This window comes from Anoplophora glabripennis, unplaced genomic scaffold, assembly GCF_000390285.2.
Source record: "Anoplophora glabripennis isolate ALB-LARVAE unplaced genomic scaffold, Agla_2.0 scaffold520, whole genome shotgun sequence".
Classification (NCBI taxonomy): Eukaryota; Metazoa; Arthropoda; class Insecta; order Coleoptera; family Cerambycidae; genus Anoplophora; species Anoplophora glabripennis.
In genome coordinates this window covers 285,967-313,388 of record NW_019416702.1, presented here as the reverse complement: position 1 = coordinate 313,388, position 27,422 = coordinate 285,967, and the positions used below count along the sequence as shown (strand labels likewise).

At 32.1% G+C, this 27,422-nt stretch overlaps 1 protein-coding gene across 1 annotated transcript in view; it reads right to left on the bottom strand.

The window, feature by feature from the left end:
* LOC111691855 (neuroendocrine convertase 2-like) overlaps positions 1-15,855 on the bottom strand; it is a gene marked incomplete at its 3' end in the record, with an annotated part of 59,689 nt that extends 43,834 nt beyond the window's left edge. The window contains exon 1 of the mRNA XM_023455265.1: positions 15,675-15,855. Coding sequence (XP_023311033.1) covers positions 15,675-15,842 — 168 coding nt within the window. The remainder of the gene's footprint in view (positions 1-15,674) is intronic.
* Positions 15,856-27,422: the final 11,567 nt, after the last annotated feature.

Here is a 27,422-nt window from a genome sequence, read left to right as displayed (position 1 = left end):
AGTCTGTAACTCCGTTGTTTTACAACGAATCTTGACGATTTTTTTTTTAGCTTAAAGCTCTTTTCATAAGCTTTCCGAATATATAACTATATTAGGCACGTGCGTCGTATATTTCATTTTGTAACTAAGGCTAAAAAATAAAAAAAATCCAGGATGCAAATTTGAAATTTAAAAAAACTGATAGATTTCAATGTATTATTATGAAATCTACCATGAAAAAAATCAGTGCGATTGTGGAAGATGCTCGGGATCGTCCACACTAAGAATTAGTTAATTTATTTATAAGGCCATAACTTGTAAACTATTCAACTTACCGATTCCAGATTTCGCATGAGTTATTGGTCAGTGATAAGGAATGAGAGGATGCGATGCCAAAACGTTCTGGTAATAATAACGCAGTTTATAAATGTTTAATTCAAAAGTCATAAATAAACTTCTTCTGTTTATAACTTTTGATTTAATCAATATTTTCGACGCTCGAGGGCTAGTTTTAAAGACGAAAAAAAGTACTTTACTGGTTTCTCGTGGAAATGAACGGAAAAAAGTTATAAGCGAAAAACGTGAATTTACGTAAAAATATGTTATTGTACATAATATTTAGCATCTATAGTGATAAATTCAGCTTGCCGAAACAAAAAGTCACGAAATGATCATTTCCCAGCTCTTTTTCTTTTCCTGAAAATACTATAGTGGGTAGAAATCCGCAGCAACAATCAAATCAGCAATTTAATAAATATTACTATAACAAACATCTACAATGTTATATCCACAATTATTGTTACAAAACTACCAGAAGTTCCGCTGTTGAATTTTAATAACTGTATCATCGCATCGCAAAGATTTATTTTAAAATTTCTCTTTTTTAAATAAATTTTCATCTAACGTAACATATCTAACATATTTACGTTGTAAACACGCATTTAATGGTTAATCAGACTTATTGTCTATTTGCCATTATTTGCTATTCATGTTTACAATAAAATAATCTTTTATATTGAGCTTAAGGATCAGTCTTCAGATCCCGATTTTATCTCCCAGTTAAACACATTTGTATAAGAAACTAACAAACATAGATTTAACTGACAGTTTAATTTACCTAACAGTTGAAAATACCGACCCTTAATCTCCTCAATTCAAGTTCAATTTGTCTTTGTGTATAGTAATTTCGACATGGAAATACCAAACCTGTTCTGAATATAATGTTCAAAAAGTTTTATCAAAACAACTTTGAACAACCCTGAACACAAAACCTTTAACATCGCAGCTGGTTTACCTGTAGAACCATTTTTCTTGTATACGGCTTTCAATATCCCACCGACAGCAAGTATTATAGCATTTGACGTGCTCATATAATAATTTTTATGCTATGCAAGCAACAAAGGATTTCAGGGATTCGGTTATGTACGTTCCGGTTCCTAAATAAATAGGAAAACATTACCTAAAGCCACATAACTTGTGCAGAAAGCCAATGAATTATTCAACAATGAAAAAGGGTTTTAGTAAACAAATTTTTTGAGGAGTTGGCCCAGTTCTTCTAGCTATATAATATTAAAAACAAGAAATACATTTTAAACATTCCTAAAAGCTTTCTAATAAAAAGCATTTGTAAACAGATAAAATAATGTCTTTAATTACGTATATCTACGCATATGAGCATATCGTAGTCTTGAATTAAATGAATCTTCTTACATCAAAAGAAAATTTGAAAATTTATTAAAATGAAAGAATTTAGATATAAACTATGTATAATACATATATGTACAGGGTGTTTCAGGATTAAGTCGACAAACTTTAAGGAGATATTCCTTATAAAAAAATAAGAAAAAAATCAAGTAGTATAAATTTTTTTCCAGAGACGCTTCATTTTCGAAATATAGGGCGTTAAAGATTTTTAAAAATAATTCGAATTTTTTAAATAACTTCTAAATGAAGAAGGCTATTTAAGCCAAATTTGGCATGCCATATCTTCTTATAAGATACCATTTTTCCATAGAAGTAGAAGTCCCGTAAGCAACCAGTGGCGGAGTTATGGGGACTCACTCATTAAATTATAAAAAAAATTAATACGGCCCTACTGAAAATAAAAAATGACGCTGTTTTTAGATAGAGCAGTTTGTTATTGACAAAAAGTGTACATTCACTATTTTTCCCAACTCTTATAGTTTCATGACAAAATTGATTTGGCGGAAGGGTGCTTTTGGATTCTGTCGATAAACTTTAGGAAGACGTTCCTCATAAAACCTAAAAAAATATAGTACCTATTAAAATTGGTCTTAGTCTCGAGTATGTGTGAGTCAAATAAGCCTTTTTGTCTCAGCTTCCCTTGGGTTTAACCAATAGTATTAAAATTATTTAGGAGATGCTTCGTTTTTGAGATATAGGGTGTTTTTTTTTAGAAAGAAAAATGATGTTGATGAAAACAATAGAAATATTTAAGTACCTAACATCTAATGTGACTATGTCGTAATGCGACAACGTAACGACCCTTGCAATCCTCCTAAATTTTTTCAGACGGTTTGTAGTCACTTCATTTACTTGTGTTGTGTACTTTTAAATAAAATACATAAAAATTTATTTGTAAATTGAAACAACCAAAAAATTACCAATTAATATTATACTTACCTAGACAAAGCGAAAAGTGAATAAAAAATTAAAATATTTATTTAAAAAATATTTTGTTCAAAATGGGCGCCTCCGGATTATAGACAAGCACGACATCTTCTAATTATGGAGGTAGTGGCCGATCGACACTGAATTGGAGTTAATTCTCGACACGGTTGGGTTATTCGCTGTCTTAGATCTTCTAGGGTATCAACTGGCACCTCGTAGAGTTTTTGTTTAACAGCACCCCAAACGAAATAATCCATCGGTGTCAAGTCCGGTGAACGTGCGGGCCACGCTGCAGGTCCTCCACGACCAATCCATCTCCTGGGATAATTAATGTTTAACCACTCCCTAGGACCTCTACCAAAATGGGCAGGACAACCATCTAGTTGAAACCAACTGTTCATTCGAGTATTAAGCGGAACATCTTCTAACAGATCTTGAAAACCATTTTCAAGGAACTCGGTAAACATGTCAGCATTTAACCGATGCGGAAGGAAGTAGGGACCAACTATAGTGTTGTCCAACACACCCAACCATACGTTACATTGGAATTCATGCTGAAAACTATGTTCCCTTACCGCCCGTGGATTCTCGTAGGACCAAATATGGTTGTTCCTTTGGTTTAAAATTCCCCTTCGAGTAAATGTTGCCTCATCTGTCCACATTACTTTTTGCGTAAACTGATCATCATTCTCTGCTTGGTTTAACATCCAGTCACAAAACACGCGCCTGCATCGTATGTCCTGAGGCAATAAATGTTGCACACGCTGGATATGGTACGCATGGCGTCCATCAGCCCGAAGAGTCCTCCAAATGGAACTTGACGAAATACCTAGCTCATAGCTAGATCTTCTGACACTCGTGGATGGATTTTCATCGAAATGGTTTAAAATAGTATTCGATCTTACTTCGTCCTGAAGTGGGGCAAAATGTCCATCAGCATAAGTTGGAATACCGAAAGACCCAGTTTGTCTGAGACGACTGAATGTCGTTGAAAATGTTTCCTTTGCTGGTAGTCTGCGATGAGGAAATCTTACTGCATATTCACGGCGAGCCGCCGTGGCATTTCCATCACAAAAACTATATACAAAGACCATATCAGCGTATTCATTGTTCGAAAATATGGACGGCATTATTAAACTTATTTTTATTATTAGTTTGGACGCTTTATCTAATGGATAATTTATGCAACAATTCGCAAAATAACATTTAAAACTTCAAATTAACATTGTTTGACAGCAACCTACTCGAAAATTTTTGTTGAGGTTCATTTTTATTATCGATAGAATCCAGAAGCACCCTTCCGAAAAATCAATTTTGCCATGAAACTATTAAGAGTTAGGAAAAAAGTGAATGTATGTACACTTTTTGTCAATAACAAACTGTTCTATATAAAAAAACATCATCATTTTTTAGTTTCAGTAGGGCCGTATTAATTTTTTTTATAATTTAATGAGTCTGAATCGCCGTAACTCCGCCACTGGTTGCTTGCGGGACTTCTACTTCTATGGAAAAATGGCATCTTATAAGAAGATGTGTCATGCCAAATTTGGCTTAAATAGCCTTCTTAATTTAGAAGTTATTTAAAAAATTCGAATTTTTTTAAAAATCTTTAACGCCCTATATTTCGAAAATGAAGCGTCTCTGGAAAAAAATTTATACTTGATTTTTTCTTATTTTTATTATGAGGAATATCTCCTTAAAGTTTGTCGACTTAATCCTGAAACACCCTGTATACCAGGTATCCAACATAAAAGTCCTCAGCCTCGTATTTCGGTATCGGAAAGAGACATTTTGATTTTGAAAAAAACAGATGATAGAACTCATCGATGGCTTTGTCAAGGAGTGCAACTTGATATTTTCAGAGCAAATTGGAGATGGCGCTGAAGTCTAAAGAATTTTTTTGTTGGCAGGAACTTTGTAACAAGGTTTATCCGATACCTCGCTCAATTCTAAACAATTTTTGTCAAATGACTATTTTTCAAAAACTTACCTAATAGTTTCAGAGGTATCGGGTTCTTTAGTCGATGAGGCCCAAATTCATGCGTATTTTAGAGTTTCGAATTATTAGCTTACACAATGGAACAATAATAATTATCCAAGTCAATTTAACAGTTCTTTTAAGGAATAGTGAAATAATATATGCAAATTAAAAAACGTTAAACTACAACAAGTGTTCAAAGACATTTCCATGTTTGCTAATGCATATTTCAATGCGATACCGTAGATCCTGATCGGAAGAAGAAAGTACAGACGACAGGTAACTAACTACCGCACGGCTAGCATAAATCTTATTTATTATTAAATCCGTCATATCTTCTATTGGCTCAGTATACGCCATATCTTTTAATGTCCCCCATAGAAAAAAATCAGGAGGCGTTAGATCTGGCGCCCTTGCTAGACATCTAATTGGTCCATTTGTACCAATCCATCTTCCAAGGTAGGATCTGTTCAAGTACTCTGTAACTACTTGTTATTATGAGCACCATCCTGTTGCCACCATATATCGCGTCTTGTTGCCACATGAATATCTTCTAATAAATTTAAAATATCGTTTTGCAAAACAATTGAATACCGTGCTCCAGTTAATTGGCCCTCAAAGACAAGAGGACCAATAAGATATCCGTCTATATGCCATACCACAATTTTTTTACAAATTTATTTTGATTGCCAGTTTCTTTTGTCCATCTCGGATCATTCTCAGACCAATAATGAAAATAATTGTATAACTATCTTTATCAGCAGAACCACCTTCTAAATACTTGGTATTTGTTTTCTGGAACACCTATATCTTACTAACAAAAATCACTGCAATTTCACAGTTGGTCAGTAAACTTTTCCATTAATGCCTAAAAGTTAAAATGTTAAGAGGAACTAGAAATTAATAAAAAGTTCTCGAATTACTTTCATAACTTTTTAAGTTAAAGTCAACGTTCTTGTTTTGTTCAGTTGATCCCTTTATGGAAGTAATATTAAAAAACTTTTGTTGAGTTTCATATAATAGTTTCGTGAGTAAATTCATCACAATTCTTATTAAGGAGATTAGTTGCAGTTACACGCATATTTTAGTCTACGTTATCCCAGATATAGATTTGGTAGGTACCTATATTTATATTTTTCATGGGCTACTAAATATACAGTGTGGAACAGCCGAATGGAATAAATTCAGTATCTTAATTATTGTGCACATTAAAAAAAATCCCGAGACACATCGATTGTGGATTCTGAAATGACATCTTGCAACGTAAAAATTCCATCTCCAAATTCAACCCTCTTCGAGTGGCAGTTGCAGCCTCTAAATTTTTAAATCAGAAGTAGGATCTTGTGACACCTCATTTGAAATGTATTTTCACTGCCTATTCAAAAATGCTATGATTTTAATATTTATTGCAAAAATTTATGGCCTGCTTAACGAAATTTGTTACAAAAACAAATAGTATAAAAACAGCGTTTAGTTCTTGCAGGCTAGCAAAAACAATTTCAGTGTTCTTTTTCAACATTTTCAACTAAAAAGATATAAAAACTTATCAAAATTATTCATAGCTGGCATTGCCAATTTTATTGAAAAAGAATATTGGTAGCGGTTAGCTAGGTCACGCCTCAGATGTTGGAAAATGTTGGAAGACATTTTTATTTACGATTAGGATGCGGTCAAGACGTTCAAGGAACTAATTTTGAACATCTTCATTGAAATTAAGTTTTTTTTTAGTATGCTGTTGCAAATTTCGTCAAAATGATGAATTTATTTTTTTAATGCTAATTTTTGCAATAACTATTAAAACTATTGTGCAAAACCGTACTTATCTCATCAACTTCGACGTCACCTGTTACATGAGTGTTGTATAACAATGAAAAAGTAATATTAACGGTCGGTAGAAGGAAGCACAAAAAACAAGCACTTAGGGGGGAATTCTGGAAGGAAGCCTAAATAGTTGAAGATAGGTAGTTGAAGTGAGAACAGTGTGCAGATAGGTAGCAAGACGATCGGCGGGCAGTGTGTCAAAGTAGTGAAAAGTTAATTGTTTAAAGTGTTATTAGTTAGCAGGTAATATTCTTTAAGTACTTTGTTGTTAATTGTTCTGTGTAACCTTATGATTGTGATGTTTATAGATGTTTCATGATAATAATTCTTTGTATGTTTAGCTTCCATTGCTTTATGCTCATGGGCATGTATTTTTCTAAGGTAAAATTGTTATACTTATTATTAACGATTGCTCATTATTTCTTTCATGTTAAAATATGTATATCATCGTGGGCGCCCCGACTTTACAATAATGACTCCTTTGTTTTACAGCTAACTTGTTTTTGTAGTGATGACGTTGTACGTAAAATATGTCTCATGATAATAATTCTGTATATGTTTAGCCTTCATTGTCTTACGCTTAGGGGCGTATATTTTCCTAATATAAAATTGTTACAATTATTATTTAAGGTTGTTCATTATTTATGACATGTTCAAATATGTATTTTGTCGAGACCGCCCAGATATCGCAATAACGACTTCTCTATTTCACATTTATCTTGTTTTAAACAAGATCAGGTTGTTCTTTGATTTCTTGTGATCACTTTACGTCACACGTCTATACGAGCCTTGTTGAAGTTACTAACATTTTCGCCCGTGCGGAACGAATCTGAATTAAGCTGGATAGCCTCCCGTATGGGACTCCAGTGTTAAGAAGGATCTTCCGAAATCTCAACTTTAGCTGAGTAGCCTCCCGTATTATGGGACCTCAGTACCTTCCGGCTCTGCCGGCTAACTAACACCAAATCCCTTCAGTTTTACTTGGAAGTGTGTATGACTAATATGGGGTTAACAGATGACATTTAGTGACACATTAAATGAGACAGGTCTTATTTATCATTAGCAAAGGTTCTGAATTTATACCTTTGGTTAGCGGTTGTTTTGTATTTATATTTGAGTGGTAAGAGCAACGATCGTGGGTTTCTCTGCCATGCTTTTTCCCCACAGGAGCTCTAGGTGAGCCTGGCACTCTCCTTTTATGTTTAATGGTTGTTAATGTTTGTGTTGTTCTTTCTATTTGTCACATGCTTAATTTGAAGATTGTTGTACATAAATAATAAAGGTTAGGTGTATTTACTCTGCTTTTGTTTTATATAATTAAACCATACATCCCCTCTACAAAGTTAGTAGCCAACGCCTTCCGGTCAATTAAAAATGGATACACACAATGTAGGTATTCCTTATGACGATCACATATTTTTGGCCACAACTACGTTTACTTATTTTTTGTCGAACTTAGGGTTGTTATACTACACTATAGTATTTTTTAATAGAGGATGAGAATACATTTCAAATGAGGTATAACAAACTCTTACTTCCCATTTAAAAATTTAAGGGTTTGAAGGGGGTTGAATTTAGAGACGAAATTTTTACGTTGCAGGAAGTCATTTCAGTATCCAAAATCGACGTGTCTCGGGATTTTTTATAAATATGCACAATAACTGTGATAACGAAGTTATTCCATTTGGCTGTTCCACACTATGTATACAGGGTGTTACAAATTAGTAGGTCAAGCAGTTAACCATAAATTGTTTGGACTAAAATAATGAGAGTTTTCTTATGCCACTTCTCATTTCGCAGCCCCATTTTGAAAATACAGGGTGTCAAAATTAAAATTTAAAAAATGATTTTTATTGATAACTCCGGTGATTGTATAGATATTTATATGAAATTTAGCACATATCTTAAGCCGGCAATTAAAGCGCGAACGGTGGGAAGGGGCTTGCAGTACCAATGGACCCCCTAGGTATTTTTTTCTGAGTACGCCTATGCTTTCCGAATATATTTTTCTTACTCTAGTAAGATTTTGATTTGGGGCCTGGTTTACGAGATATTGTAACTTTTTGGAACAATTTGATATCAATTTAGTCGACGTTAAACTTTAGTTTTTGAGATTTGATGATTTTTTTTTTATATATAGTACCAATACTAACTAAACAACAAAGAAACGAATTGTACGAGATAGAGAACACTTTAGGCCGATTTGCAACTTTTTTAGATAATATTATTATGTTAGATTTAGCTCAAATTAAATATCCCTGATCATGATGATTATATTTTATTCAGTAAATTAAAATAAATAAGACGATTCAAATCTTCATGTAGCCCCAAAAATTAAGTCTAACATCGACTAAATCGATCTAGCGCATCCCAAAATGGTATAATATCTCGTAAACGAGGCCCCAAAAATCAGTTTGACCCACCTTTGGTCCAGTTTTCAAGCAAATAGTGGATTTTCTGAGAAATATAAAAGTCATGGGTAAATTTTAGTAATGGCATCGTGTTCATCGTCTAAAAATACTACGAAAATTATATATTTGGACAGTCTAGAAAAAAATCAGTTTTGACCCATATTTGAGCCAGTTTTCACCAAAATAGTGGATTTTCTGAGAAATAGCCAGGTCATGGGTAAATTTTACCAATAGCATCATGTTCTACGCCTCAAAATACTACGAAAATAATATATTTGGACACAATTTAGGAAAAAATCAGTTTTGACCCATATTTGAGCGTTTTCACATAAAAATTTCACTTTTCTTCGAAATTTGTTGTGAAGTCATGAATTTTGACTACAGGATCGTGTTTAGCGCGCGAATTCCTTCGGAAATGATATCCGGCTCTCTTGGGATTGGACTATTTTTATGTGTGGCTGTGTTATCTACAGTATGTAACGATAAGAGGAAAAAAGTTACTTTACAATTCTCACACAAAATTGGTTTAATTTTTTACAGAATATAATAAATTTGGAAAAAATGTATGTATAATAAAACATTATTCGAACACTCGTCCGCCAACGTTCACACAAATTTGAAGGCGTGCAAGGAATTCATTGTAGCTGCGTCTAATCTCTTCTAAAGATATACACATACAGCATCTCTAATTCGTTGTTTTAACTGCTCAATATTATTGTCCAACGGCCTGCTATACACAATCTGTTTGAGTCGGCACCACAAGTAAAAGTTCATGATTGTTAAGTCTGAACATCGCGGGGGCGATTGATATTGAAATGTGTTATGTAACCAGGTCCTAACACTTACAGCAGAATGCCCCGGACAACCGTCATGCTGAAAATAAAAACAATTTCGGTAAGCTAGTGGTAAATTGTCTAATTCATTAGTAAAAAACATTTGGAGCATATTCAGGTAGCTGTTTCCATTGCATGTATCTTCAAAGAAGTATGGTCCTATTATTCCATAAAAGGATACCGCACACCAAACATTTACTTTTTTGAAATATTGCCGCCTAAATGATATTCTGAAATGAGGAGTCTCGGTACTCTAATATCGCAAATGTTGTGAAGCAACAATGCCATTTGTAGAAAAAGTGGATTAGTCCGAAAACATAATCTGTTGATGGAAATTTCGTTCCATACCTCCGATCCACGTTTCGCTTCATCGCCTTCCTCTAAAGTGTGATTGTGAATTGGTTTGTATGTCAGAATGTTATTTTGTTTCAAAATTTTTTGTATGTGGGTCCTTTTCTCAATTCCTAAGTATTCTGAGCGCCTCCTCAGCGATATGGTTGGATATTCATTCACTGACTGTAGAACTAACACAGTAGCGGCATCTTCATCATCATAGTTTTTCTTTTGCCTAGGTGTTTTCGCCAGTGACTCGTTTCACAAAAAATTTTGAACTACTTTATGTAAAGACGACTGCACCACATGCACAACTGGGTACTTTTTCATTGAAATCTTGAATTACTTGGCGATACCTGTTATCACCCTTACCGTAGCACTGCATTAGATATATTTTTTGCTGTAAAGTTAGCATTTATCTGATAATTAATTACTATTGGCGGTTTTTAACGAAGTAGTGACACAAGTGAAGAATAAAATGTCATTTTATTCACAACCTTCTACTTAAAATAAAAAATGTTTTTCCTCTTATTCACCCTAACCGCAGACGTAAATATTTGTACATAATCACCGTAGGCCAATTTTTTCACAAATTGGAATTATGTCGTATCTTTTCATTTGAACCAACTGTTAGTTTACCCTCGTGGCATTTATTCTTTATTCACCCTAACCGCGGACATACTGTAAATAATTACGCATAGAACTAAATCGTCATTCGACACTCTCCGGCAGACCAAGATTTGGATAGAATATCATCAATACATTGTTAAATTTCCGTTTACGGGAAGCGAATAAGATGCTTCACATGTTTATAAAAATGCAACCATTTCAATTTTCTCCATCCGCCGCTGTATCCATTACAGTCCGTATAATATTTGTTGAGATAAAATTCCAAGAAAAGAATAAGCTAATAAGGTTCTGTTATCGGAACTACTGTAACAATTTACCACCGCGGGGGCGTGCTTTGAAATTTTTCGCCATTGTCTTTCTACTTCGTGTGTGGAATGCGGTTAATTCCAAGAAAGTGATGCAGGGGTCTTCTTCGAATTTTATCTCAACAAATATCGTACGGACTGTACTAAATATATTCCTGATAATTAAAATATAATACAAACATTTATAGTAAATTTTACATGCAATTTTATTTTAATGAAATATCCTTTTTCATGTGAAATATGTTTTCAATTGCTTGATTGATATCGATTTAAAATAGCAATCAAATCTAGTACTGCTACAGGAAATACACTTCTTTTCAACATTCAGATCTAATGTTGACTGTAGTTTACTACTATTTTCATATAAAGATGTTTGATAGCTATACCTACAAATTTAATATTTAATGTATTACATTTTTTTTTATTATATATTTCAATTATTAGCTATTATACTTTACTTTAAAACTCTTAAGATAATTCAAAATAATTGAATTGAAGTCATACATTCTATTTCCTTATATAAACTAGTAATTTGTTAATATTTAAAATAATAGAAAGTACATATTTATTATTTAGTGTATCCAAATATTCATTGAGCATGTATGAATTCACATAATGAAAAGTTTAGAAAAAGTTAAGACTACTAAATTACATTTAAATTCAAATAATATTTGATTGACTATTTTTCAAGATTTAGAATTCAAATTGAATAAATAATAAATAAGTAATTAATAATAATATATTAAAAGACTTTATTTTGTAAATAAAAAATAAAATATTTGTTTGCTGCCGATAAAAATATACATAAAAAATCCAACCTCTGATGCTACTAATTTACCTATATAAAAACTACATAACACATTAGCACTAATACAAATTTTCTAAAATCATTAGAATGATTTGATATTGTACATATATTTTGATATAGGTCTTTAATAAATGCTACAACAAATTAACGGATAAGTTAGAAAATGATAAATTAATATGAAGTTCAGGAAGACAGAATAAACGAACTGGACAGAAAGTGGACAGTGTATATTTCATAATTTTGTCTTTAACATTGTAAGACAAATTAATGCCACATATATTATATACGTATATTTGTCAATAAGTAGATATATCGATTACTAATATGTTTCGTATATAGGTATCCGATGATCCAAAACTGCAATAAATTTTTATGGGGCACTCAATTTTATCTCACTGATTACGTATTTTCATCCTTTCTCCATTAATTTATTTCATATAAACTATAATTTGGTTTACCGATATTACGTTTTATTACGCCTTACAAAATAAATTATGCAAACGCTTGTCATAGTGAATTTTAATCAGTTGATCAAGTGTAACAGTATCTTTGTATGGCTTTTAATTCATTATTCCAGAAATAAATAGCTAGAGAGAGACTAACGAAAAATGATTTAGGTATATGGATGTCTATCTGCAGATATGTTTCGAATATGGGTGAGATGTAACCTGTAAAGCATATGTCGATCAGTACCAGTAATAGGCTAATTCCTCATCTTCAGTAATTTTCAGTACCTCCTAGATTTTTACGTTGAAACAGAAACGATAAATTTTAATCCAAAAGCAATAAATTAAATAATATACCTTGCGAAACCAATGAGTATTATAATGTATTATAGAAAGATAATTTTAGAAATAAAAAATTAGTGACCAAATCTAAAAGAGTCCAATTTATTTTGAAATATTATCCGATTTTTGATAATTGTTAGTTAAAGCATCTTCAGGATCGGGGTGAGTAATAATAAAAATATTATGTGATACCGTATATATTTGTGAAATATAAATAAATAAAACAAAAAAAAAAACTCATTTTGATATTGAAAATTTTGAGAATAATTATAGAAAATATTCGAAATCTTATGATTTTTGTCTCATCTATTTCAATTTTAATAACATTCATTCATTCTATCATATTTTAAGAATTAATTTTCAGTCATACTAAATATGCTTTGATAACCGTGTTTTCAGTAAAATAAGTAACATCTATCTACTTTCTTGGTGTGAGATAAACATTTTTTAGATTTATTTTTGGTTTTAGTATGGAAAAACACCGATTAAACAAAAAAAGAGATTACTTGTTGAACATTACAGTCTCCTCATATTATTAAATACAAAATCAATTTCTTTCATGAGTAATTTATTCTTAAAAAGTCGGATTAACTTTCACTGTCTACATTTTTAACAAACATAATATAAAAAATCTTTTAAGTCTTGGAACCCACGCGCTCATTTTTCATTTAATATAATCATGCTCTCTTTATTACATCTTTGTTTTCGTTTGAGATCTAAATTTGAAATAAACCATGTCGCAATTTTTTTCCCTTGTTAGCAATTACTCCGTCAGTCAAATAATTATTTTTTATGACAAAAAATGTTAAGGTATTCTTGAACGCCATAATTGCATATTTTCAATTCCTAGACATCTATTTTCAATTCAAATCAACAGTGTTTTAACAAATTGTAAATAAGATCTTCAATTTTTATTACTTCATTCTTAATACAATCAAAAAGTTGCATTCGAATGTTGTGTCGTACAACGCTTCGTTTTCGAGATAAAGGGTGTTGAAATTATAAGATAATATTACCTACACTTTTTGAAATATCTTTTATAACGTCTGATGAAACTTGAATCACTGATTTCTCTAATTGGAAGCAGTAATTCGGTAAATTGGCTTAAAATTACGTCAATCATTGACGGAGATAAAGGATGTCAGTACTACTAGACCAAGACTCTACCAAACATTCGAAAAATTCGGTAGTTATTCCTTATTCCCATTTTTTAAATTATTTTAAAATAAGCTTACAACATAGAATAAATTGCAAATAGTCTAAAACTGTGTATAACTTTTTATAGATTATTTTTTGATGCGATGTGATGTATCAAATGTTCAAAAAACCATAGGCATAGAAATTTTCAATCTTCTCGTATAATGAAACTAAAATTTCTACGTTAGCTGTGGGTGAGTTCATTTTAAAATTTTTTAAATCTTATCTCACTCAGATAAGGCTAATCTTCGAATAAAATATAATATTCTTATAATCTCATTAGAAATGCACTAATCGGGTTTTCAAAATATTCAATGGCTTCAAGATTCTGTTGCTGTAATGACGACTGAAAGCGGAACTATCTGCGACCTATGTCCTTATCAAACCTGTTACTTAAAATAATTTGTTCTACCCCCTCGTGAATTTCTCGATCTCCTGCTTCTAATTAAATTTTGTTTGAAGTTGTTTATTACTAGCATAGACTTATTCAGGCACTTAAATACTTTGCTACCTGTAGAAACATTGAAAAATTAATTAAATCGTTGTGTCAAGAGGATCACTCAACGGTGTTTTTATTCTGAAATATGTATTCTGTATTACAAAAGTCAAACAAATAAAACTTCGTTTAGTTAACGTTATCTAAGTGAAACGCGTAGTATTTTTATTTGTCTGTGAAAAATAGTTTCACAAATACAACCGTTGACTAATCTTTTTAGAACAAAGGTTATTTGTTTTATTAATTTTTAAGTTTCTTTCACAAGTGGCAAAATGAAATGTACTCAGAGAAAGGCTCTAATGCAAACTAAATATCCATGTAACTCAAAACGGAGGGGAAAGTCAACAAAGCATGCTGTATTTTTTGTACAATCACAAATTTTTAAAGGCATTGAATAAATTCAAATTATTATAATAAAGCTTCTTCATGAGTTGAATTTTCAAATTTTTAAGTAAAACTTTTCTTTTCATCACATTTATATGACACATTTTATAATCACTTTTTCTTAAAAAAATCATTATTAACTTCTTGTTTCTACGTGGAGCGAAATGTATAGGAGTTATTATTGTAAGCAAAATTATTATTTTTTGTTTTGCCTTGAAAAATGATTAAGAGAGAAACGCATTTTTTCTAATTTAACCTATTTCATATTTCAGTTTGAGCTAGTAAAGAAAATGTAAAGCAGCCCATCCTGTATGGTATAGCAAAGATAATGAAAACAGTCCATCCTGTATAGTTTTTGACAACAAATATGTGTGAGGAGGCCACTTAAAAAAATCCCTCAAATGCAGAAATACTGTTATATACATTCCTGTTGATCTTTGCCAATATAGTTAGCGATGACTAGGAACACGAGTGAAAGTTAATTATTTTAAAAGTATGAAGTTTTAATAATTTAATTTGAACATAACATATTTTTTAATTTTAGATAATTATAGTAAAAGCTTTTCCGTGCAATTGTTTCTACAGGGCAACTAAATATTTCATTTTATTTGATTGAAAATTACCATAATTTATTTTATATAAATGTTCAGTAATATAAGTTGGACATGCGTATAGAAATAATACTACGACAAAATCATTTCTTTTCAAATATGTGTAGTGTGTACTATTTGCTTTAAACAGACATATTGATAACGAAAGCACTAAAAATAGCAGATAAGTAAACCACATTTGTCCTTAACAAAAGATTTACAAACATTCAAAAATGTTATGAGAAAGCATAACACCCTTGTTCTGTTAAAAGTGAAAAAATAAGGTTAAACATATTTTTGAAAAAGTTTCTAATTCAGTGAAGTTAAATCAAGGAGACCGTGGCTGTGTATGTGCTTTTAACACATTTTTTATAAGTATGTAAGGAATAAAATAGAAAAAATTGAGGGGATAGATACGCTCGTATAAAAACGTGATATTGTCCGGCCGAAACTTTAAATTTTTAATTAAAAAACAGCTGTGTATACATACCGGGCCCAAATTAACGAATCCGTTCCTTTTTGCCACGGTGTGGGCCTCTTGTTGTTCAACATCTCGCCGGAATCTGACGAGGAAGGAGTTGCTGAAGAGATCTGCTGCTGAAGTTAGGACACAAATCGAAACCAAAAGCAGCAAAATGGGCCTCCAGGAAAGAGGCATCGTCAGGTTACAGGTGAAAGCTCGCAACTGACGAGACGGCGGTGGAAGCGTCGTCGGCGTCGCGCACTCTTACGTCACAGCCATCGATTTTGAAGGACCGGCTTCGGTGCTGAGGGTCGGGTTTTTGAATATATTATTCCTCTTTTCGGGAATATTAGCATCGCTTTATAAAAATGATAAGAGAAAATCCTACAGTTATAAAATAGACTCTTACACAAGTAACAAATCAAATATTTTAATAACCTACAAGACTTTCATAAAAACTGTTTACCTATTAGAGATCTATGTTTCTGTGATAGGATGCTAATAAACCCACAAAAAGTCCAAAAAAATAACGATCAGAGTGCTACAACAAGAGTATTAGTCTTATACTCTAGTTTTGTGTAAGCTTTTACGGTGTCATAAAAAGTTAAATTTGTTTTAAAGAATAATCGTTAAAACTGTTAATGATTAACTTATTGTCGCTTGCAGGAAAACAACAATGTTTTACACCCATACGAGAAAATATGTGAGGTTATAATGAAATTATTTTATGTTTTCGATATTTTCGTAGAAAACCGTCTGAAAGATGCTGGTAATTTTTAAACAACAAACAGTTTACTGTTAAAATGCGAAATTAACTCTAAACTCTCAGTAGGTACCCCACATTATATTTTAAATAATTTTATAAAAAATATTCGTTTTTGGAAAAATCGTTTTTATTATTAACGTTATAAAACCTAGTAAATAGAAAACAAAGATGCTAACGTTAAACGATAAATTAATAAAATTACTTCCATATGTAGAATTACATTAAATTTACTTACTAACTTGAATTTGAATAAATCCATACAATCCTAGCTAGAACTAAATATTCGCATGGATAGATCCATTTATACTTAAAGAATAATCTTGAATATGACTGAACCGTTTTATGTCAGAAGGTCATAAAATCGCTTTATTGTCTACCTATGAGAGATTGTTGGCCTATATAAATTAACTTGAACTTCGTACCATCCCAATAAAAACTAAATGTTCGTATGGATAGATCCATTTATATAATAATCTATAATCTTTATTTATTATGACTGTTTTATGTCACAACCGTCATAAGAAGGCTGTATTTTGTTCTGATGTTTGTTGTACCTGTTTCGTTTTTGTGGAGAATAGTTAACAATTCTAAAATTGTTAATTAATTAAATTCTAAAATTATTTAAATTTCCCTTTTACCAAAATTACCAATATATTAATTATTATTTTCCACTTGTTTATAGGTTCTAACTTAAACATTCATATACGGTGCATCCGAATTTGTTTTATCCTTTCCTGTATTAGGTTGGTGCAAAAGCTTTTTCCTTTTTTAACATAAAACTTTTGTGAAGTGTGATAAGAAATACAACAACAATTAAAAATCGAAATATGGTCCATTATGTTGATTACTTTATTGCCATCGTATAATGAGATTTTTGCATGTCGATACATTTCAATTATTTATAGACACTAAAGTCACCGAACTAAGAAACTATTGCACTAGTCTAATGTTATAACCTAATTTTCTTAAGGCAGTTCAGATTTATTGAAATATATTAAAAGGTAGTAAGATTTGTAATGTATTTAATAAACGATTTAATCACTTTATTAAGAGGAGAAGGTTTTAAAAGAGGATACAAGAGATCTGAATAGATATTTTATAAAGCACTTCTAGACATTCTCAAGGATTCATAGTTTTATAGCTGGTTTAATCGGTCAATCGAGTCTTTTAAACCAAACTATTTTATTAAATACATTCAACATTAATAATAAAACTATCTTACAAAACTACAAAATCCTAAATGTTTTACGCACAAATTTTAATGTATACTACAAGACTTTTCAATAAATCCTTTCGCTGTAGAAATACATTTGGTTTGGGATAAACTTCATTTAAAAATAATGAATCTGCAAACATCCTTTATAAATATCTTAAAATTTTTATAAGAAAAACAAAGTAAACTGCATTGAAATTGATACTTGTCTAGCTGATAAGAATTCATTCATTTGCAAGTCAATAAAAATTCATAATCCAAATTTAGATTTCTCTGGCCAAATGCTATTAATACAAGAGCAGTTTTATCGTTTTCAAGAATAACTGCCGACGCAAACTGTCCCTGCAAGTTTAATTAGAAGTACGCCAATGTGGCGGATACATTCGATACGACTTCTTACGGAAGTTTATTCATATGAAGTTATCATTCTTGAAAATTTGTACAAATTTCTAATATGACCAAATATGTGATATTAGTTCAAACTGAATTGGTTCCAATTTTTACTTATACTCTAAGACCAAAGTAAAATAATGAACGTTGTTGTGTAACGATTTGTATCCAATGTGATCACGTGCTTTGTTAAAAATGGTTTATTAAAAATCACATCGTCCTTCTATCTTCTATCTGAAAAATGGTTCTCATAGGATCCTAGTGCAAAATAAATAATAATAATAATAAATTAAACAAAACCGGCAAAGTCATTTATTTCAAAAGAGTCGATTGAAACTTTTATTATTGGCAAATTTCAGCAAATGTGGCAAGATTTGGAAATGTTTCTGTGGTAGATAGATTTGAATATTAAGAAACTTGCTCCAGTGAATACAAAGAAATTTAAAAAATCAGCGAGGAAGCAATTTGAAGAGTTTTGTTAGAATCAACGACTTGATGGAGTGGAGAAATTTGTAGTAATATGCACATTATTGAAACCTCTTTATCTAAAAAATCGTAGCTCATCTTTTAGAAAGTTTAATTCTCAAGAAGTAATAGTTTCCAAATATACGCAATCCTATTGCTTATATAAAAAAAGATATTTGAACTTCACTAATTTCTTACTTGTTATGTTAATGCTTTGCATAGTTATAAATCGGAACAACCAGAAATTGCAAAAAAGTTTTGCAATATATGTACTTATTTTAGATAAACAAAAAAGGTAATGGGACGAAACAGTGCCCATCTGTATAACCTACGTAGCATATCAATAAATATACAATGTTCCTTATAATCTGTATAGATTCCTTTTATGCGTTCCTATTTTTATTATCTGCAAAATTGAAAAAATTAAAACAAAATCGAGATAAAACTCGGAAAGCTTAAAACTACTCCCGGATGAACTTTTCATTTGTTGATTTGGTGGTTCAGTACCTTCAAATTTTAAGTTTGATAGGCAGAATAATTTAAGCATTATATGGGAAAACTAATAGTATCTTTACGAAAACAATATAAAACTTAATATCAAAAAATAATTTGTTGTATTTTCTAAAATTTTTATTGCTCTCGAAATATGATAGAAGTATTGCGATTCCACATACCTAATAATATTACATTAAAGATTATGTAGAAAATATTAATTTTCCAGTTACATTGTTTTTTGCCTTCCCGAAATGTTTTTTCCATATTTCTAAAATCTGCAATCATAAAAAAATTAGGATACTTAAATCTTTTAAATTTATTGTGTATTATGCATTTTTCACCACTTTCTTCAAATATAATGAGTATGTTTTCCTAAAAACAATTGCTTCAATCTTTGTCAAAAGTGTTGCTTTGTACTAGATAGAACAGAATAGCCTCAAGAAAGATTCTATGCCGTCTCTTGTAAACACTCGTATTTCTCCTTAGCCATTCTCAAATTGGAATAATGGAGAACGGCAAGCTCCAGCTTAGTTAGAACTCGAAGAAGAGTTGTGTGATTTGAATTGAAAATAGTACATATAGTTACGATGAAGACAAATGTACCCAATTAATTAATACAAGGAGGTAACTTAGGTTGTATGTATAAATAGTGTTTTAAGATGGAAATTAAAAAATGTATTGGATTTTTATATTTATGTATAATGTTCGTCTCTATTTAATTTGTTATAACAGTAATAATTTCAGTATCTCAAACCATTCGCATATTTATACAGGGCGATTCAGAACTTATCCAAAAAAAATTCTGGATGTACAGGGGACCCTTACAAATACAATTTTGTAAAGAAAAAAAAATCAAAAAGGGCAGTTCGAAAATGATTTGAAAATACACTTCTGCACGGCATTTGAAACTGGTCCACTGTAAAACCTGACCTTGCACAATGCGACCGGCATGGCGGTGTGATAAAAACTGACAAATACCTTCGCAAGGAAAGAAATATGTAAATAGAATTTTATCACACCTATTTTATATCGGCAAATTCAACTGCTTTTGCCTTTATTAATTAATACAATTAATTTGTGTTTTTAAATAATAAAATCAATTGACCTACCCGATTTTACAACAATTGTTCAAAATCCACCGACGTGTAAAGACAATTGGGTCCGTCTAACTCGGTTTCTACGAACTAACACAAATGTTGTCTTGCTTCACCATAACACAAATGCTTCACCATAAATTAAAACTCCGAGTTGCTATACACGCAAACCATTTTTGACACTAACTACCCATTTTTGACACTAACTACTAAAAAAATATTGTAAACACCACAGATAACAGGTAAATACTGTTGCAACGACGATTGCAAAATACGATTTCTGTATTCTGAGTCGCTGAGGCCACGTGTGGCTCTCCACGCGCATTGCAAATGACGCTAGAGACTACAGTTGTCCAGCTATGTAGTCGATGAATGTACTAAAACTTCAATAATCTTTTTCTTGGAAACTATAAGGATTTTACAAAAATTTTTTTTACGATATTGACTCCATTTCACATGCCGCATCTATTCCCAAATTTTTTTGGATAAGTTCTGAATCACCCTGTATATACACCAAAAGTATCGGTGAAGATGTTGATTTTAACAATTTAGTTTTACCTAACCAGAAACGCACTGAAAAATTAAATATTTCTTCTTCTTTATTTTCGTTCTGAAAGCTCAAATTCAGGTTAAGCCAAATGTGATAGTTTTTTTTATTTTTTTTGTATCTACATTCCATAGATATGTTACCATATAATATTTATTCTATTATAGTGATAAGTAAATGTACCTCGTCATTAAAAGAAAATTAAATTCTTATAACCTAGTACCTGACACATTTGTTTAATCAGTTTTTCAATATTATTTTAGCAATGCGAACAAGTCAAGGTAACATTTTCATATTTCAGTTTAGTATTAATAATATCACGACTTCTTACTGTAATTTTATACACAAAATAAAAAAATTTAAATCCTAGAATGTATTCCCTTGTAGGATTTAAAAAATCTTCTCTTCTTTATTTTTCCGAAGGTTTTTTGTCTTTAAATATTTGGTTTGTGCATTAAATTAAATTATTTCCCGTAAACCATATTGACACGAACATTGTTGGTTAAATATGTTCGCTAATCAAAGTTAACGAACATTGTTGGTTAGCATACATGGGTGGTCAGAACTTTATTAAAGACGCACCGAATTGTTTTTGTTACCAGATTTGAAATTTTTCCCTCATTTTTGGTTTCAGTATTTTTTTTCTACAGTGCGAAGAAGTTTTAAGAATTTTAAAGAATTTAATTTTTTATTCTCAAACCTGCGTATTATTGTTTGAATGACGCGACAGGTATAGTTTTTCCGAAGTCAGTTGAACATGTAAAAAAACGCCTGGCAATAAAATTTAATGAGTTTTATAGGCGTCCCTAAAAAAGTTTTTTGATAAAGGTAAAAAATTATAATAATTTGTATATAATGTGCAGAAAATTTCTATTATATGTTCATTTGGCCAACAACATATTTTAATTAAATTTCGTTTTGTTCCATTTCAAAAGGTCCCCAAAATGACATGTAATAATATTAGCAAACAAAATATTCCTCATATTTCTCTCTTTCGCAATTGTAATATGAATGATTAATAGAATGGTGCCTATAATAAATTAAAATTACCTGAATCACACCAAATTCCACATTGCTGTACTGCACTGCTGGGCAATTTGTCAACCACTTTTCGTTTGCCCGCGCTCGCATTCTTCAACTGGGCATATACATTTCTACCACCTCCACATTTAGTTCGACCAGACCTGTATATGCGTATGGCTAAATAAATATGGGAACCAGTTTTTCAAATGTTTCAATGCCGAGTTGCTGCGTCAGCGACCGAACCTGCTAGATACTAGCATCCTCTTGGTTTTTCAATTGATATCGGAGACTATACCAGGGACGAGAACCATAGCCGTCCAACTTCTGCCCCATTAAAATTGATGTCAACCACACCCAAGGAAATTACCACTAGGTCCGGTAGAGGAGTTCGTTTCCCTTCCCGGTAGGGGAGTGTTTGGGTACACACGTCCGCAAGTGACCCATCTTAAGTATTACGTCAAGAGCGCTAGCCTAACGCCGGGCCAGTCTAACAATTGCAAGGACAAGGAACAGACGTGGGACGCACCAGAAGTCCAGGAAAAAGTCCCCGGCAGATTGGCGCCAGGATCAGAAACATATACCTGCGAGCGATTCCACATGAGGACCCTTCAACGAACGTTCGCCCCGACAACATTTCTTCTCACTAAACCTTGTTTTCAATACAAATACTTTTATTTTACCGCGAGAGAGTTTTATTTTCAACTACATAACTTACTTTTAAATTCACTTCTATATAATATCTTATTTCTTTGTCGGATTTAAATATTCATTTATACTATTATTCCACAGGTTATCCCATTTTTTTTTTTCGTATGTTAGAGACATAGTAAATATTAGGTATTTATCTTTACTAAAGACGCTGAAAGGGCTGATGAGCCAACTACCCGAAGTGTGATGTTAACATAAACATTGGTAATGAATTCTCCTGATTTTCAGTCGGAATCTAATACGATTCTTATATTGTGACTGATCTCGTTTTTACAAAAGAACGTGAAGAGTGTGTGCTTTTAAATAAAACGTAAATAAAAAGACTAGATAATTGGAGTCACTGAGTATCATGGTATGTTTACTAATTGTTGATTGGTTGATTGACTGTTCTGTACTTAAATGGGTTATTTGGGACTGTTAGTTGCGTGTGACAGAGTCACACCGTTAGCTGCGGTGACACGACGGGTATCTCAAGGGTTGTTAGCTGCGTGTGACCGTTGAGTGAGGAAATTCCTCACTCAACGGTGTGACACAGTCTGGTTCTGGCACGGATGCGTTTGGCTACGAACTATCTCAATGCTACAGTGATGTAGCCAATTTTGATTGTGCAGAGGTGGGCTGGTGTGGCTGGTGATTTAGAGAAAGATGTTTTGAATAGATTTAGCTAAAGTAATTAAGAAAAGTATATCTAAACAGTAGGAATTGATTTAAGTTGTAAAAGTTGACTTGCGACCATAGTAAGTATTTTGTTTATTTAAAATTAATTGTAAGCAGACAAATATACAGTTGTCTTCAATGGTTCACGTCAAGTATATCTATGCCTAACACAAATAATATAATTTTATTAATTAAATTACTTCACCTCGCAGCCACTGCATTTTCTTTGTGTACTACATATAGTTTTTTGTGCATTTACGTCACTATAGACATGGAATAATTTGAATTTTGTTAGCGAACAATGTTTATTAAGTTGCAAATGTTATTATGGATGTTATTAAAAATTGAAATTTTGCTATTATTGTTCGTAAACATCGTTAAAGATCACAGTTACCTAATACTGTTGGCGTTAGGTATCCTATGATATTATTTCTCTACCCACATATACGAAAAAAGAATTTTGTGTCAAGGCTTAGTCGATACGAAATTTTCTTAATTAAAACACTACCTACCCAAACTAAACTCACTAAAATTACACGAACCTTTTACTAATTTAATTTCATTGATACATGTTTTGTACATACAGGTTGTGATTTAATAACGGATACATTCAATAAAAGAGTGTGTAATTTTTTTTAGGAAAAATCCTCGGACACGTCGATTTTGTTTTTAGATTGCGCATATTTTCACATAAAATGTAGATATACAGGGTGCCTCAAAAAAGCGTGGCAGAAAATTTTTTTCTTAAATGGAACCCCCTATATATTTTTGCATTTTCGGATTTTCCGAAAAATTCTGGACATGTTTTGTGTATAATGTTCTATAGCTATATTCAACTGTTCACGAAATATTTACACTGTTTGTGAATATTTGACATTAGTCTTCACATTGTGTCAATTACTTAAAAGTTTAAACTGTATTGTTAATTGAAATTTACAATGCGTTTAACTGAGACTCAGAGAATCGAAATATTAATTATGCTTGGCTGTGGTGAGGAAACTAGAACACACAACGAAGTTCGAATAATGTTCAACAATAAATATCCGAACAGAGAACCTGTAAGTCAGTCTACAATCAGTAGAATTGAGGCTAAGTGGAGAGAGACTGGAACTGTTAAGGATCTTGGCAAACCTGGTAGGCCCAGGGTTCCTAATGACAAAAAACTGGATATCCTGGTTTCATTAAACGAAAATCCTAACCTCTCAAGTACTCAGCTCGCTTTAGATAATACAGTTCATAGATCGACTGTAACATAATTTTTAAAGAAGGAAAAGTGGCACCCTTATAAAATTCAATTACTTCAAGAGCTACTTGAAGATGATCCAGATCGCAGAAACGAGTTTTGCCAGACCATGACCGAAAGAACTGATAATAACCCTAGACTAGTAAAACACATATGCTTTTCAGACGAGGCAGCGTTTTGTTTGAATGGAGAAGTAAATAGGCAAAATATTAGGTACTGTGCACCCGCAAATCCACACTGGTTTACGGAAAGTCATTCTCTCAGTATAATGAAAAGGTGAATGTATGGGCAGGGATTATTAATAACAGAGTAATAGGACCATACTTCTCTGAAGGATCTTTGACGGGAGAACGTTATCATGACTTTTTAGTAAACGACTTGATTCCAGCACTGGCGACACTGTATCCTGATGAAAATATGCCAGACATGCCAAACCAAGAGTTATGGTTTCAACAGGACGGGGCACCGCCCCATTATGCTACGATTGTTAGAAGATTCCTAGATGATGTTTTCCCAAACCGGTGGATAGGCAGACGTGGATCAATAGAGTGGCCACCTAGGTCACCCGACCTTAATCCACTGGACTACTTTCTTTGGGGTTATGTCAAAAATGAAGTGTACAAAGATAAGCCACGCACGCTTGATATCCTCAAAGATCGTATTCATAACGTAATTAGCAATATTTCTCCAGAAACTGTTGAAAATGTACAGCAAGAATTTATCTATCGTTTGGGGTACTGCAGAGCTGTTAATGGCGGCCACTTCCAGCATTTAATAAAATAAACTTCCAGAATGAACATCAATTTATTTACAATAAAGTGTTATTATTTAAACGTAAATATTTCGTGAACAGTTGAAGATAGGTATAGGACATTATACACAAAACATGTCCAGAATTTTTCGGAAAATCCGAAAATGCAAAAATATATAGGGGGTTCAATTTAAGAAAAAAAAAATTTCTGCCACGCTTTTTGAGGCACCCTGTATATCTACATTTTATGTCAAAATATGCGCAATCTAAAAACAAAATCGACGTGTCCGAGGATTTTTCCTAAAAAAAATTACACACTCTTTTATTGAATTTATCCGTTATTAAATCACAAACCTGTATATATATTTAATACGAAAATAATAATCAGTGGTAATTTTAAAAATCGTATATGTATTGCTATATAGGAACAACTAAAATAATAATTATAACTTGTGGTCCCTCATTTTAAACTAAATCATACATGAGTAAAAAAAATACATTTTCAGAACGAGATGAAAACGCAATTTTTTCTTTTGTTGGTGAACTTGTCTCACTAGTTAGTAAAACGGCTCATGAATGATTTATTCACACAAAAAATGCATTTTCATCTCTTATTGCCATATATTATACTGCCTCGTTACCTATGAAATCTGCACTGTTCTGTATTAAGGTTAACAATTATTTTTCTATCTTTAAGAAAATTAATTAAAGGGTCTTATTGTTAGTACATTAAGAATAAATACATTTTCAATTTCGCTCAATTAGACACTAGTATTTTAAAATTTCAACTGTTTTTGTACAAATATTTAGGGGAACTTTTTTCGATGTGGCAAGTGAATAAAAATGTTCCCATTAAAACCTGAAAAAGTACAACAGGAAGTCATGCGTCCAATAAATATGGCATTGACGCATATTTTCTTGTTAAAATAATATTGAAAAACAGAATTTCATTGTAAAATCAAAAGTCAAAGAAAAAATCAAATGCATGTAACGAGCGTTCAAATAAAAACGTGGTCAAGTTGGTTCTGAAAATTTGGACGTAGGGCGTAGCGTATAGCAAATTAACTTAAACGTCATCTGTCAAAGCGCTATATCGCCGCTATCAATTTGAATATTTTCGTTTTAAAAAGCGTTTTCTCAAGAACAAAAAGTGTTTATCATAGAGTCCTACTTTAGAAATGGACGCAAGACTGATGGAATATGGAAGTATTCTATTGAGGAATATTTCATAGAATTTCAAAATCAATTTCCCGGCGTTGTTGAGTACAAAATTTTTCAAAGTGCAGTTCAGCGTTGTGTTAATGTTTTTCGTGAAACGGGCAGTGTAACAAGAAAAGAAGGAAGCGGCCGACCTAAAAAGCGGACTGAAGAATTAAAAGAAAATGTCCAACAAATAATGGAAAATGCGCCAAGAACTTCTGTACGTGTTTTATCACAAATGGTGGGAGTATCAGTCGGTACCTGCCACACAGTGTTAAAAAAAGATTTGCGTTTGTTCTCCTATCGTTTAACTTGTCAGCAAGAACTTCATGAAGTTGATTTTCCGCGACGGGCTGTATTTTGTGAATGGTTTTTAAACAACTACGGTGAACTTCATAATATCACCTTTTTTTCTGATGAAGCCTGGTTTCATTTAAGTGGTTACGTAAACTCACAGAATATGAGAATGTGGTCTTCTGAAAAACCAGATAACTTTTTTGTCGAGGGCCCTCTACACGCTCAAAAAATTGGAGTTTGGTGTGCTCTCAATCGAAGGAGGATTTATGGACCTATTTTTTTTAATGGTACTCTTACTGCGCAAAGGTATAGAGAAGAAATTATCGCTCCTTTTGTTAACCAGCTGGAAGAAAACGAAATTACAAACTTTTACTTTCAACAAGATGGCGCAAGGGCACATACGGCAGGCGAGACGATGAATATGTTGAGGGAAGTTTTCCAAAATCGACTAATAAGTCTCAATGCTGAACATGAATTTCCACCGAGGTCATGTGATATTACGCCGTGTGATTTCTTTTTGTGGCCTTACCTTAAAAACACTATTTTTGAACTGCCTATTCCTGATTTAAACCATCTGCAGGCTCGACTTATAGACAAGATTCGTGAAATTAACAATACCCCGAGCATCTTAGAAAATGTCTTTAATTCTTTGAGGAACAGGTGTGAAAAGTGCTTGGAACAAGGAGGGGGACACTTTCAGCAGCTGCTTTAATTTATTGTTATAACAAGGAGGGGGACACTTTCCGCAGCTCCTTTAATTGTTTGTTATTGTTATCACGATTATTCTTTAAAATAAAGTTATATAGTCATTAACGTTATTGAAACTGACAGCTGCTATACAGCTCGTTGAGAAATGAGGTTAAGTTGGTCGCTATAAGCTACTCCCTACGTCCAATGTGTCGGAGCCAACTTCGACCACGTTTTTA